We start from the raw sequence: 14881 nt of genomic DNA on the forward strand, positions 1-14881 counted from the left end.
CTGCTCATTGGAGGGCAGCCGAGCCCCGATCCGAAAGAACTTCTCCGGGTCATCACCAATTACCACTTTCTCCAGATCCTCACATTTTGTTTCCTTTGCAGCTGCATCAGGAGGCACCGCCGGTGTCTTTGATTGCTATAAGCCCTCTTCAGCAATGGCCGAGGGCTGTGCATCGAGCCGACGAGATATGGCAATCACCATGCACTGCCTTGCTGTGGATTGACTACCAAGGATTTCGAGAACTTGATCCCCTGACGGGAATTTCACCTTCTGGTGCAAGGAGGAGGCAACAGCCCCCAGGTGTGGAGCCATTGCCTTCCTACGATGGCTGTGTAGGGGAAGTAGGTGTCTACTACTATAAAGTTCACCTTCACCACCTCTGGGCCAGTCTGGATGGGCAGCATGATCATGCCCTTTAGGATAACAAGCTTCCCGTCGAAGCTCATTAAGGGAGAGCTATAAGGCGTTAGGTCCTCTTGTTTCAACCCTAGCCCTTCGTAGAGGTTCGGGTACATGACCTCAACCGCACTGCCATCATCGACCATCACTCTCCTTACATCATAGTCCCCAATTCTAAGAGTGATCACCAGAGCATCATCATGAGGCTGGGTGGTTCCAATCTTGTCTTCCTCTAAAAAAGCTTAAGGTTGGGTGAAAATTCCTTCTAACCCTTTTCGGCTCTGGCTGGGACTCCTTGGTAGGGATCTGGGCCACAGACAACACTCGCGAAGGGCACATGCCTATTCTTCTTGGTGCGGCCAAGATTACATTGATCGTCTCTGCAGGCGCCCTCAGGGCGTTATCCTTCCTCGGCTCCTGGTTGGTCTGGCCTTGATGGTCGCCGAGGTGATGCAGAAGGTGCCTCAGCTTTCCTTCTCGGACTAGTTGGTCTAGATAGCTCTGGAGATTCCTGCAGTTCTCTGTAGTATGTCCGTAGTCCCTGTGGTACTGGCAGTAAAGGTTCCGATTACGCTTCGTGGTTTCCCCCACCATCTTATTCGGCCACCTAAAGTATGGCTCGTTCTTGATTTTTGCCAACACCCTGTGCACTGGCTCTCAAAATACGGCCTGGACCGCCTACGTGTCGGCTACTCTAGATTACCTCGCGAAGTCTCTCCTTGGGCAGGTGTTGTTGTATTGGTCCGACCTGAAATCCCTCCTCTCTTGAGGGATGGTCTTCTCCTTTCCTCTACCATGCAGCTAGTCTTCCTCCACTCGCTTGTACTTGTCAATCCGATCCATCAGTTGGTGCATACTGGTGGCAGGCTTGCCAATCAGAGATTTCCTTAGGCCATGTCCAGTTGGGAGACCATTTTTGAAGGTACTGATGGCCACATCATCAAAATTTCCCTTCAGTTCATTATACATCTCCCAATATAGGCCCGAGTAGGCCTTCAAAGTCTCTCCCTCGTGCATGGACAAAGACAGTAGCGCGCTCAAGGGCTATGGGGCTATGCTGTTTGTAACGAAGCGAGAGCCAAAGGCCTGGGTCAATCGTCTATACGAATCTATGGAATTCGTCTTCAAGCCATTGAACCACCTTATCGCCACTGGACCCAAGCTAGAAGGGAAAACCTTGTACATCAATGCCTCGTTCTTAGAATGGACAGCCATCCTTTGGTTAAACTGGCTCACATGCTCTACGGGGTCCGTTTTGCCATTATAAATGGAGAAGGTTGGCTACTGGAACCGCCGAGGAAGGGTAGCCCCTTCTATGTGGTGCGTGAAAGGCGACTTAGATAGCTGATCCAGTGCCCTGCTTATGGCATCATATCCTAAGCCCCTAGGAGATGGGCTTTTATGTTTACACTCTCAATAGTGCTCTTCCTCATAAGAGAAGGTTTCGCTTGGAAGGGTTCTCGATCTTTGTCTATAGTCATTGTTGCTTTCATCATCAGAGGGCAAGTTGGGGCTAGGTTGAGGTCGCCTTCGTTGTGCATGGCGCAACCTCCTCTTCAAATCTTCTATCTCTCGTTGCATGGCCTGCTCATCGTTCTGCCCTTGGGTCATTGAACTCCTAACCTCTTTTGGTTGTATGGCCCGGTTGTTGTTTTGTCTCTGGGGCACATGACTGTCCCCATGCGAGTAGCTTCTGCTGGTTTGAGTAGTGTGCACACTTCCCTCTTGAAATCTTCCATTCTCATCATTTCGATCGCGCTCAGGGTTGGCGAAGTTACCCAAATGATGGGATTTGACCAGTTCAGGCTAATGGGAGCCTGCTTGATGAGGGCTTGATCCTACCATGCTCGGTCGTTGCCCTTACTAACACACGAGTTCTCCCCACATACGACGCCAATTGTAGGGACTGGGTTTGAGCACTTCTACTGTTGAGTGAGCGGACTCAAGCTCAGCTAGCCCAATACAATGAATTTGTAGAGAGCGGGTTCAAGAACTAGGCCCTAATAAGGGATACAATGGCTAGGCATGGTTACATATGGATTGAATAACATGGACGTGGATTCAAATGTGCAACGACGTTCCTCGGCCCTCCTCTTGGGAGCTTAAGGTTCTTATTCTTTCTTTAGTGATCGATTACAAAAGTTTTTCTGTTGTTACAGGTTGCTTCAGTGTTCTATCTTTCTAATTTCTTCCTCCCCTTTTCTGCCCCTCTTTCAAAAGGGATTCCTTACATTATATATCCCCTTTTAGTTGATCTTAGCCCTACATTTGTTGATCAAGCAGGTCATTACTTGAGTACTTGTCCTATCAGCCGTCTACCCATTCTTTCTGTGGGCTGCAGCAACCAAGACTGCGCTGTTTAGGGGTCATTTCCTCATTAATGTGGCCAGAACGTTAGTTGTGGGCATTTAATATGGAGGTGACAGTTCATCTTGGACTTGCTCCTCCACCGTGCTTCCACAGCTGACACGTTGTACTTGTTCCTTCTCTTTAGATGCTCGGGAAGGCTGCTTTTGGTGGCCTGTTACCTCCTCCTCCCATGGTCTTGATTGGCCGAGGACGGGGTCGTCCTCGGCAAAGTTCCTGGGCAATTTGGACTTTCACACTTCGTCCTCGGGCATTTCTTCCTCCTCAGCATGGGTCTTGGGCTTGGTACGAAGTGGGCCGAGATTACTAGGTTCTAGAATCTCATCCCCCACAGTTATTAATAGAAATTTATTATAATTGTGTTTATATATAGAGTTATATAATCTGCTATTTACTTTTCAAAATATAATCTACTATTTAAAGAGAATACAATAGAGTTAAATTCTAAACCCTCTATTTTTAAAGGGCAAGGATTTGCTACAAACTAAGTTGCTGCAACTCCTACAAAATTGCACATGTGTCAATGCCTCATATAAACACCTGTTTGAACTTATATTTAAATAAAAACTTCCTTGTCAAGACTGAATTTTTCACCAAATGGCTACTTGACACATGTGCATTTTGTAAGAGTTGTTGCAACTTAGTTTGTAGCAAATCCTTACCCATTTTTAAATCCTCTATTAAAATTGTGCCACGTCATTGAAAAAAATGGAATAGATTGATGTATATATAAGCATAACAATAATCATAAAAAATATCTAAGTATAATTTCATAATTATTGAATTTTATATTTAGATTAAAAAGAAAAGAGAGAAGAATTATATAATTTTTTGGGGAAATTGCACTTTACCCACCTGTGGTTTGGCCTATTTTAACAGTGCCCACTCTTGGTTTAAAAGTTGTCACTTAACCCATCTGAGGTGGCCTCCGTTAGACCTCTGTTACCCACCTCTACCTTTTCACCGTTAAAAATACGGTAAATATGTATTTTTCATTATATTTTATGTTTCTCTCCTCTTTTCTTTCCTTCTTCTTCTTCTTCGCAATCAAAACCCAGAAGTGTATATGGAATGATGCGTTTAACATTCTTACCCAATGCCCATTGCAATTGCCAAACATACTTTTACAATGACAAGAAACCCAATACACCTATAGTCACAAACAAAGCCACAAATTCATGTGAACAGACACCCACAGATTCGCTAGACTTCCATTGCTAAATCCAAAAACTGACTACTTAATTCTTCATAAAAAAATCACAAAATAAAATACAAAAATTAAGAATAAATGGTAGCCACCAGTTTGCTGGATTCTATCTTTACCTTAAGGCTTTCTCTCTCTAAAACTCTAACCCCTTCTCTTTTGCTAGGTTCCCTAAGTAAAAAACACAGATTTGCAAGTAAAAAAAAAATCTGCAAAAAAAAAAAAAAAAAAAAACCCCAGCTAGGCAACAGACAATGGAGATTTGTTCCTTTCACGCTTCCTTCGACTTTCGAAACACGATCTTGAGGGAGGCGAATTCCACTGATCCAGCATCGTCGCCGAGCCCTAACTTAGGCAAGCCACGCTCCTCTCGGAAGTCTAAATCAGCCAAGGAGAATGATTTTCCATTCTATCTGACCTTCATCTCCTTCGAATCCAAGCCATCGCTGGCTATGGCGGCCAAATTGAAGAGTCGGTTGATCGATCTGGTGGCGGATCTAGTGATTCTGTGGGTTCTGGGTTGTTGTTTAGTTTTGAAATTTTCACTATGCTTCTATTATACCCAGCAAATCAAGTAATTTTTCTTCTATTGTTCATGATGTTGTGATTTTTTCTGGTGGGTTTGTTTGGCTTTGAAACCTTCCTCTCTCATATCTCTATTCCCTTGGTCAATCTTTGCCGATCCCCCCTTTGGGTGCTACCAATGTATATACAGTGGCTTTGTGTGAGATCTTGGATGTTAAAAATCAAAACTTTAGAAATTAAGTGCTGGAAATTGTTGATCCTCCCTGTTGTCATGTTGATCCTCCCTATTGTTCATATCCATTTCCCTTTGTGCAGTTTTTCGGGGTTTAAATCTCTCTACCTTAGTACCCAAAATTATACGATAACTACAAAACTTGCCTTCAAGGCAGCCTCATTGGCTTTGTTCCAAATTCTCCCATCCTACCAGAAAACACAAAAAAAAAAAAAAAAAAAAATAGCAATCAAAGTAAAGAGAGAAAGGGATTATGGGTTTGGGGATTTCTCGGGGTTCTAAGGTAGAGAGAGGGAGAGGGCTCGTTCCTTTTTTTTAGGGTTCTAATTTGGTTTTAATTTTGGCTTATATAGTAAATGAGATTTTCTTACGGAAATGGCAAAGGTGGGTAACGAGAGTCTAACGGAGGTCACCTCAAGTATGTTAAGTGACAATTTTTAAACCACGGGTGAGCACTGTTAAAATAGGTCAAACCACAAATGGGTAAAATGCAATTTCTCATAATTTTTTTTAGAGAATTTCAATTTATGGTGTCTGTTTCTAATGATATATTATATAATTTTTATATTATATTATATTAAAAATTTTGGTGTATTTTTTTTTTCTTAAAAAGTTACTTAGAAGCCATTAAAAATTGAAAATATGGGAAATTACACTTTGCCCACTTATGATTTGCCTGAAAAACAATTTACCCACTTGTGGTTTAAAAATTGAAACTTTACCCATCTAAAGTTAACTCTGTTTATCTCTCATTACTCACATTTATGAAAAATATGGGTAAATTTGTAATTTTAGTATCTTTTTATGTGTCTCTCCCCTTAAAACATAAAAAATTAAAAAATCATGAGAAAAAAATATCTAAAAGCTAGGTTTTGTAAAAATTAAAACCTAACTTTTACATGTTCTTTTCCTTTATCATAATTTAGATCTTCTATTTTTAACACATTAAAAATTGAAATTTGATTGGATTGCCCAAGTAGAGATCCTCCAACTTTCTTTGCATGTTCATACAATGCCTCATCCTTAACCATTACAGGATAAGGCAGTGGTGTGTCTTCCTTGAAGTCCAACACAGCACTACATCGATGCACAGCTGCTTGTGCTTTTATAACCTGCAAGGGAACACATTAGATCGATGTTCACTACTTTTTCTTTCAACTGATAGAATGGTGATGGTGGTAGGAATGAATGAAGGCCAGACAAGGAATGCATGTTTCACCTCTTTGATCCTTTGCTTGACGTAGGAGAGACCTTCAGAGGTCAAGCTCTTTTAAGTTCCACCAAATTTCACTGACTCTGGAGTTACATTTCTTGCTTGACCTCCCTCTATGAATCCAACTGTCACCACCTATACATTCAATTTTTAATTTTCAATTTTCAACCTGCTAAAATGGAAGATCTAAAAGTTCATACACGAAAAAAAGATGTAAAAATTATGTTTTAATTTTTACAAAACCTAGCTTTTAGATTTTTTTTTCTTTATTTTTTAGTGTTTTATGTTTTGAGAGGAGATGGACATAAAGGAATAACAAAAATACAAATTTATTTTTATTTTTAACAGTAACAAGATACAAACGGAGCTAACGCCATAAATGTAGGTAAAGTAACAATTTTTAAAGCAAGTGTCTCACAAATGGGACAAAATGTAATTTCCCTCGAAAATAAATAATTAAAGACATCAACTAAACCAACTACAGAGTAGGTGCCACCGTGCCAGTCTTAGAAATAAAACCCACAAATTTCTTCAACTACCTACCATTTTGCGCACGCAGACACAGACTCAGACACAGAGAGAGAGAGAGAGAGAGAGATGGGTTGGCTAACGCGATTCCTAGGGGCCGTGGCATTCTTAGCGGTCGGGGTGATATTCTCACCGGAGACCTTTGGATCGAAATCGGACGGTGAGAATTCAATTAGTAAGCTAGCTATCTATCTCAAGCTAGCTCATCTTCTCTGCTACTCCACCGCCTTCGGCACCGCTCTCTGGGTCACCTTCATCGGCGGCATCATCATGTTCAAGTAACTCTCTCTCTCTCTGGGTGTGTGTTTTGTTAAATTTGTTAAATTTGACTGAACGAAACTGTGTCATGGATCTGTTTGTTCTGTTAATTAATTTATTGGTTCCCAGATAATTTAAAATTTTTAGATATGATTAAAAATAAAGAACAAAATTTGGATATTTTATTTTGTTCATTGAAAATGGAAGGTGGAGTTACGAGAGCTGAATGGTTTTGTTATGCTTAATTTAGTATAGTTTTGTGCTCATCAAAATTCTATCTGATAAAGTTTTAAGATTTGACAATTGGGTTTTGTCTTAAATTCTTAATCACTGGGTTACCTTCTTAGTAACAAAGGAGCAAAGCTGTTTAGTTGTGTCATAATGATATATGATAATTTATGTCAGCAATGCCATGCAATTTTTGCAAACACATTAAATTTCAATGAAGAGCTGTTGCTTTGTGTTATTTGTGGCCTGGTTTGATGATTGATAATTTTGTTTGAATATTGTTTCCTAAACTATATTGTTAAAAACCCGTTTGATATCCGTTTGATAATTTAGGAATCTTCCGAGGCATCAGTTTGGAAATTTGCAAAGCAAGATGTTTCCTGCGTATTTCTCCATGGTTGGGATCTGTTGTGCAGTATCAGTGGGGTCATTTGCATATCTGCATCCCTGGAAGTCATCGTCTACCGCTGAGAAGTACCAACTCGGGTTCTTGCTGTCTGCATTTGCATTCAATCTCGCCAATCTGCTTGTTTTTACACCCATGACAATTGAGGTAAAGTTCCTGTTAATTCCAAGTTATTTTTTACTATACATGTTGTGGATCTATGATGTTTTATGTTATGTAGTTATGATTTTCTGAATTTTCCAAATGGCAAATTTAATCTCAATTCTCTATATGTAGATTTTTACTTGACGATTAGTGACCACCTTAACTTAAACCCCCCAAGCAATTAAGAAAACCAGTAGGACTGAAGAGATACTAGAGCCTATCCAAGCTTCCATTTATCCCTAAATCCATATATAGCAGATAAAACAGGGTAGTCTAGTTGGCACAATTATAAGCCTTTTCAATATCCAACTTGCATATTACTTTTGGGATCTTGTTACATACTCGAGTGTCCAAATTCGCATTGGTGATTTAAACAGACTCTAGAATTTTCTTCCATCCATGAAAGCATTTTGCTAGTCTGAAACAACTTTACCCACAGCCTTCCTCAGCCCATTGGTCAACACCTTGGCCAAAATTTTGAAAGGCTTCCCACCAAACTAATGGGTCTACAATATCTTATGTTAGACGCCCCAGGTTTCCTAGGAACCAAAGTAATGAACGAGGCATGCTCCACCCAAAGTAGCCTTCAATGTGAAATTCTTCCAAAAACTTAACCACCCCGACACCTTTGGTAGAATGCTATAGTGAATCATCTGGACCTGGTGTCTTCTGCCTATTAATATATTTTATATCTGAACTTCATCTTTCTCAAATCTCTTCTCAAGCCAATCTCTATCTTCCCCTCCAAGTGTTGCAAACTCAATACCATCCACCTCCGGTCTCCAATCAACATAATTTGTCATACAAATTCTCATAGAAACTAACAATGCATTCATTTACCTGATTCTCCACCCTTAACATTACTCCATCCACTTCAAAATTCCCAATAAAATTTGAACTCATGTGAGAGTTTGTCAACCTGTGGAAAAACTGAATTCCCCATCCCCCTCCATAAGCCAAATTACCCTAGATTTTTGTCTTCAGATTGTTTCATCCATAAGAGCTATTTTTTCTAATTTGGCTTTCAGTTCCTCTCTATTCCTCTTCCTCCATATTTAAGCTGTACTCCTCCTTCAAATCTAGTTTCGATAATTCAGCCAAGACATTAACCTATTGTACCCCTATATCACCAAAACTCTCTTTATTCCATTTTTTTTCAGATCTTTTAATTGATATATTTTCCTGGCCATTATAAATCTGGTTGACTCTGTCACCCTATAACTACCCCATTAGTCCCTCACCTTATTAAAAAACCTTGGTACTTGAAGTGACATATTTCCAAAATCTTAATGGTGTTTTCCCTTACATTGGCCCCCATAATCCTAAAAGATGATCATCTGACACTGGGTGAGGAAGGAGCCTTTGGATAAACATCAAAATAATGCTCTTCCTAAGACAACAAGACTAAGAAGCGATCAATAAATTTCATTTAGTAAATTGGTCGAAGGTATGTAGGCTGGTGAAGAATGGAGGGTTAGGTATTTGGTGTTTGAGAAGGTTTAATTCTGCCTTATTAGGCAAATGGTTGTGGTGTTATGGTTTGGAGAATGATGCCCTTTGGAGAAGGGTCATTGAGGCAAAGTATGGGAATGAGTGGGGTGGCTAGTGTACAAAATTTGTGTCTGGGGCGTATGGTGTGTATGTGGAATTTCATTAGAAGTGGCTGGTTGAATTTTTCCAAGTTCCTTTGTTATGATGTGGGTGATGGTACTCAAGTGAAGTTTTGGGATGATGTGTGGTGTAGGGATCGTCCTCTTAATGAGAGTTTTCCAAATTAATATAATATTAGTAGGACAAGGGATGCTTCTGTCTTGGAGGTTATGCAATACTCAAATGGGAGAATATTTTGGGACTTATAGTTTCGTTGTTCAGTGAATGAACAAGAGTCACAATCATTGGATGCTTTTATGGTCTTGATCTATTCCACGAAGGTGCAAGGTGCTGGTTCTGATAAACTTTGTTGGAAGCCAACTAGTGGTCGAGGTTTCAAGGTGAGTGGGTGTTATCATTCTCTCTCCCCTTCTATTGTCGTATCTTTCTGGTGGAAAATGGTGTGACAATCGAAGGTTCCTCCTCCGGTAGCTTTTTTCTCTTGGATTGCTTCTTTAGGCAACATTCTAACTACAGATAATCTTCAAAAGAGGCATATTGTTGTACTTGAGTGGTGTTATATTTGCAAAAGGTGTGGGGAATCTGTAGATCATCTTCTCCTTCATTGTCCTATAGCATATGAGATGTGGAGTATGGTCTTTTGCTTGTTTGGTATTTGTTGGGTGATTCCGCAAAGGGTAATGGATTTGGTAATGGATTTGTTGGATTCTTGGTCATGCAATTTTAGGCGACATCACAATGTAGATATATGGAGGATTGTGCCACATTGTTTGATGTGGTGTATATGGTGGGAATTGAATGCCAAAAGCTTTTATGGATGCAAACAGTCCATTCTTGAGTTTAAGTTTTTTTGTCTTTTTTATTCTTCTCGAATGGTGTTTAGTTTTACCATCTTTTTCTTGTCTTTCCCTTCTTGTTTTGCTTTATCATTGTAACTTGGTTTCTTGATGTTTTTTCCCCTTTAGTACATTTCCTATGTACTGGGCTGTGTTATTTTTTTTTAATAAAATCTTTATGTTACTTATCAAAATATGTGACATAGCTGGTTGTTCCTGGTTATTCCCCCATGTAAAGCTTCTCCCCTTTCAAAGGGAAGTCCACCAAATTCATTTATAAAGTCTGACAAATTCAACATTGCTTGAGACAGGTTAAGAAAATTCCGTCTCCCTGTGGGAAACCTCACAACATTGAAATCACCTCCCTAACACCAAGCTAAATCCCATTTCTTCCTGGCCTTATTCTGCTTATCCCATAAGTATTCCCTTTCTCTGTCACCATTTGGACTGTAACCCCAAAAAGACCGAGTGGAACTTGTCATCCACATTCCAAACTTGCATGAATCTGAGAACTTCTCCACAAAACAATCAGCTCTCTTCGCACACTGCAACATTAACAAAATACAACCCTCATTTCCAATAGCTCCAAATGATAGCCAATCTACAAATTGAAACACTCCCTGCCCCCAATAAATCCCTCACCAAGCTTACCATATCTCCTCTTCACTCTAGTAGCATATTTTTTACAACTAAATGCTTTCCTGGATCATTCAATCCTCTGATTTTCCATGATATCAATCTTCCAGGAATCAATAGCCCACCCCCTCTCTAGGGATCACCCTTACTTTCTCCTCTTTTGCCTCAAGCACCATAGTTAATGGATGGTGCTAACCTTTTCAACTCCTTATTCCTTTTTGGACTTTTCCTTGGCTGCAAATGGTTCTTCTCTCATTGCCTGTTGTCTTCAATTTTTTCCCCACTAGTCACTAGCTGTGTAATTTTCTCCTCAGATCCAATGGTTGACTGTTGACATACCAAAAAGGTTTAGTACCCATTCTGATACTGTGTCATTATTCCTATTCCAAGTGTGTCAATGATTGAAATGTTACTGGGGTTGCTTTTACCAATGGAATACAAATTAATGGGTTGGAATAATCCTCCAATGGGACTAAAACCCCTGTTTGTAATGAAATTGTAGGACTGCCCACTCTCCTAACAACACTCTTCATACCAGTCAAATCTAAAACTTTGTTGCACCTTTGTATCTTCTACCATATCAAATCCCAGGTATATTCTTCCCAGAAGGCCCAGATGCATTACCCATGTCAGTTAATTTTGGAAACTCCATCCAGCGTGTTACCGCTCATATCGACCCTGTGAAGTGTGCTAAGGTTTAAAGATGGGATGTGTAACCTCTTACCATCTCTTAATGCAATCACCTAATTGCTAATGGCTGTCTTGTTTGTCAGGCTCTACTCCCACTTGATCTTTTCCAAGCACACAAAGTGATTGGAAAGCTTTTGCATAAGTTCAATTGATTCGATGTTACTTTTTAGTCCCAAATAGTAAAAAATATAAACTTTAATAATGATTATTAAAAAAAAAAAAAAAAAAAAAAAAACCTTCACACTTCTGTAACTGCCAATGAAGGCCTTGGGTTACTTCTTTGTAATTAATTTTGGTTTTATACTACCCCCACCCCACAAAACAAGAAATGCTCTAATAATGCCAATGACATTACATATGGAGTCCTCGTTGATGGAGTTTTTTATTAGCCTGTAATGTTTTGCTTATTGTGATGTAGATGATGAAACAAAGGCATAAGGTGGAGAGAGAATCAAACATTGGGGAAGAAGTTGGGTGGTCAAAGAACGTGGAAGTTGCAAAGGTGAATCCAAAGCTTAAAGCCATGAACAAGAAATTTGGGATGATTCATGGGTTATCATCCCTTGCTAATATCATGTCCTTTGGCAGCCTAGCCATGCACTCATGGTACTTAGCAGGTAAACTTAATCTGTAGTTTCAATCTGGTTTCCCATTAATAGGGAAGGTAGTGCTTTGGCTCTATTGATTACATCAATAGAGAGAGGACCTACGTACTTTCTCTTTGTTATAAATACTTTGAAATCCTCCTTGCCAAGTTATGTATGATTGAACAATAAGTTTAGAGAAGAATCCTTGTCGATGAATTATAAGTCCACATTATGAGCTATAATAATATGGTTTCCATGTTGATAACAATTGTTTCTCTCTTGAAATGCACCGGCTTCCCTTTTAATTAAGGGACGTCTCTCTCCTTATTCACTCACGTTCCAAATTATAGTTGAAATCAGGGAGAGCTCAGCTACCGAGTTGTCCTCAAAATGATTGGTGATTTTCAAACATAACCAGTCTCAATTGTAAGTTGCCAGTTTAGAGTCAAAGAAAAAGAACAAATATTGTATGAGTATTGGGTCAAATAAACAGTAAAATATATGCTTGGAATAAGATGGCTGGGCTGTATGCTGGTAGAACTTTCATAATAAGATTAGACGGCGAACATATCTTCTCCAAGATCAAGTCTCATAATATCATCCGCTGGGATTTTTTGTTTGTTAATAACTAAGTGTCGAACACTCAGAACTCCCAAAGTACCAAGTCATATTATCAAACTAATTTTGTATAAGTGGATGACTACTTTGGGTAGCGTCACTTGACTCACTTCATTATATTGATTTCAGCTCCTAATTTTTTAGGATTAGCTCACTTCAAATGCACGCATTCTACGTTTGCTGTCTCTCACTTAAATAGAATATTTTTTTACTTATAATTTTTTTTTTTGGTTAAAACAATATTTCTTGGTTGCATTTGAATTTGAAAAATTAAAACTGAGAGATTTGAAGAAAAATTAACAGTATAAATTTAACAATACATGGTTTGAGTTTTGGAGTTTTTACTCAGATGGATCCAAACACAACATAATACAAAAAAAAAACAACACGTTGATTCCTAAAAAATTAGGATTATGATATGACGGGGATACAATAATTGTTACATGCTTAGACTTCAGGTACATTTTAATATTTTATTTACTTATACTTATAGATATATTTTAAATTTGCAAAATAGATACAGCTATTAAAATCTTGAAAATCATATCTAAAACCAAAAGATTATAAATAAATAAAAAAAACTCCCCACAACAAATTGAGGACACACATGTGGGAGTCTTCTAACGTGTCTGACACAGACATAGGGGGTTTTGGAGTGTCCGTATTCTTAGATTCCATCCAAATCAACTATTAAAATTTTCCTAGTAAACATTGTGCGGTCTTCTTGAAAGCCTTTATTTTGGCTCCAGATGTTGATTAGAATTAGGAATTAGTCACTAAAGATTTCAACTGGCTTAGTTGATTGTCTCTTCTCTTCGTAAGTTAAGATCAACTTACCTAGGTTTTTTTTATTATTTTTTTATTATTTTTTTTAATGGGAACTTACCTAGGTTGGTTTGCGAATTAGGAAATAGGATTGTAAACTTTTTTGTAGTCTTTCAACCGAAGTACAGTCTCGGCCTCATATCCATGTCTGGCCGAGCTATCAAGTGTGGTTTCCTCTACTCCGAAAAATCAATCACCTACAATCTCATTGTTTCACATTTAATTTAAATCAGCTCAACACCACACTACACTTCAAATCAAACCCAAACTTTACTGCTTCACATCGGATGTCTTCCTCTTGTACCGTATTACCTAAAGCGAGGAACACCCTTTCAATGAAAAGGTGAGAGCGTAACTATTGAGAAGTTTATAGAAATTATTTCATACACTTGATGTGCTACACCTTTCTATAACATGATAATGGACTTTATGTGTAGAATCTATATATGAGAGTTTTTGACCTATATATATATATATATATATTCTTATATGAGAGGGAGGCATGTATACAGTATACCAAATGCATTAAATAATTTTAGGATGATTTGAGTATTTGGAAATCATGGTATACGGTATTGTAAATGAGAGAGAGAGATTGCAACAATACCCCACCAAAACCATTAATATGTCCAATATGCTTTTAAAACCCATTAAATTGTAAAGATATCCAAACTGGAACGGTGAAAATGGCCAACTAGCCCCTCCAAAACCAATTAAATATCGAAAATTCCCCCACCAAAAACCACTAAAAAGGCCAAAATGCCACCTAAAAACCCATTAATTTGCAAAAGTACCCTTTTCAAAGTCATTAAAATGGGCAAATTGCCTCCTAAAAACCTACTAAGAGCATCCACAGCAGGTGTGGCAAATGTGCCAAATGCTAAATATTTGGCACATTTGCCACACCAAACACAAAAATGGAGCATTATGAGATGTGCCAAATCTCAAAATTTATACCACATGTCTACAGTACCGTTGCAAATTTGCAACGGTACGGTCAGATGTGGTAAAAATAAAAATGGTTTTTTATTCACTCTTCTCTCTCCTCTCTCTTCATTTTTTCTTCTCTTCTCTCTCACTCTCTGGTTCCATCTCTCTTCTCTCTCACTCTCTGGTTCTCTGGTTCCTCTCTCTTCGATCTCACTCTTCGGTTCCCTCTCTCTTCGACCAGTCCGGCAGCGACGACGACGTGCTTCGACGACGATCTCACCCACGCTCCAGCCATGACGGCGTTGCTCCGACGACGATCTCACCCACGCTCACACCCACGACAACGGCGTAGCTCGATCTCACCCATGCTCCAGCCACGACGGCGTAGCTCCGACGACGATCTCACCCACGACGACGGCGTAGCTCGATCTCACCACGCTCCAGCCACGCTCGATCTCAGCCACGCTCAGCCACGCTCGATCTCGCCAATCTCACCCCGAGGCCGCCGTCGATCTCACCCTCTTCCCTCTCCTCTCTGTCCGCCTTTCACTCTGCCTCTCTCTGGTTGTGGTTTTTTTTTTTGCTGCAATTTGGGTTGATCTGATGGTGGTGGTGGGCTATGGGCTATGGGCGGTGACAGTGGC

The 14881-nt window shown here is 39.4% G+C and overlaps 1 protein-coding gene across 1 annotated transcript; it reads left to right on the plus strand.

Moving 5' to 3' along the window:
* Positions 1-6441: 6441 nt before the first annotated feature.
* Positions 6442-12132, plus strand: LOC112036502 (uncharacterized). The gene is made up of 3 exons (XM_024069341.2): positions 6442-6746; positions 7288-7507; positions 11696-12132. The coding sequence occupies exons 1-3, from the start codon at positions 6538-6540 to the stop codon at positions 11909-11911; spliced, it is 645 nt and encodes a 214-aa protein (XP_023925109.1). The 5' UTR covers positions 6442-6537; the 3' UTR covers positions 11912-12132.
* The last annotated feature ends 2749 nt before the right edge of the window (positions 12133-14881 follow it).

This window comes from Quercus suber, unplaced genomic scaffold (genome assembly GCF_002906115.3).
Source record: "Quercus suber isolate HL8 unplaced genomic scaffold, Cork oak 2.0 scaffold_582, whole genome shotgun sequence".
Taxonomy (NCBI): Eukaryota; Viridiplantae; Streptophyta; class Magnoliopsida; order Fagales; family Fagaceae; genus Quercus; species Quercus suber.

Bases quoted from the DNA above. Each gene is read 5' to 3' on its own strand.
- LOC112036502 (XM_024069341.2), top strand. From the start codon at position 6,538: ATGGGTTGGCTAACGCGATTCCTAGGGGCCGTGGCATTCTTAGCGGTC. The intron at 6,747-7,287 runs GTAACTCTCTCT...TTGATAATTTAG, and splicing joins GGCGGCATCATCATGTTCAA to GAATCTTCCGAGGCATCAGT. The intron at 7,508-11,695 runs GTAAAGTTCCTG...ATTGTGATGTAG, and splicing joins TTACACCCATGACAATTGAG to ATGATGAAACAAAGGCATAA.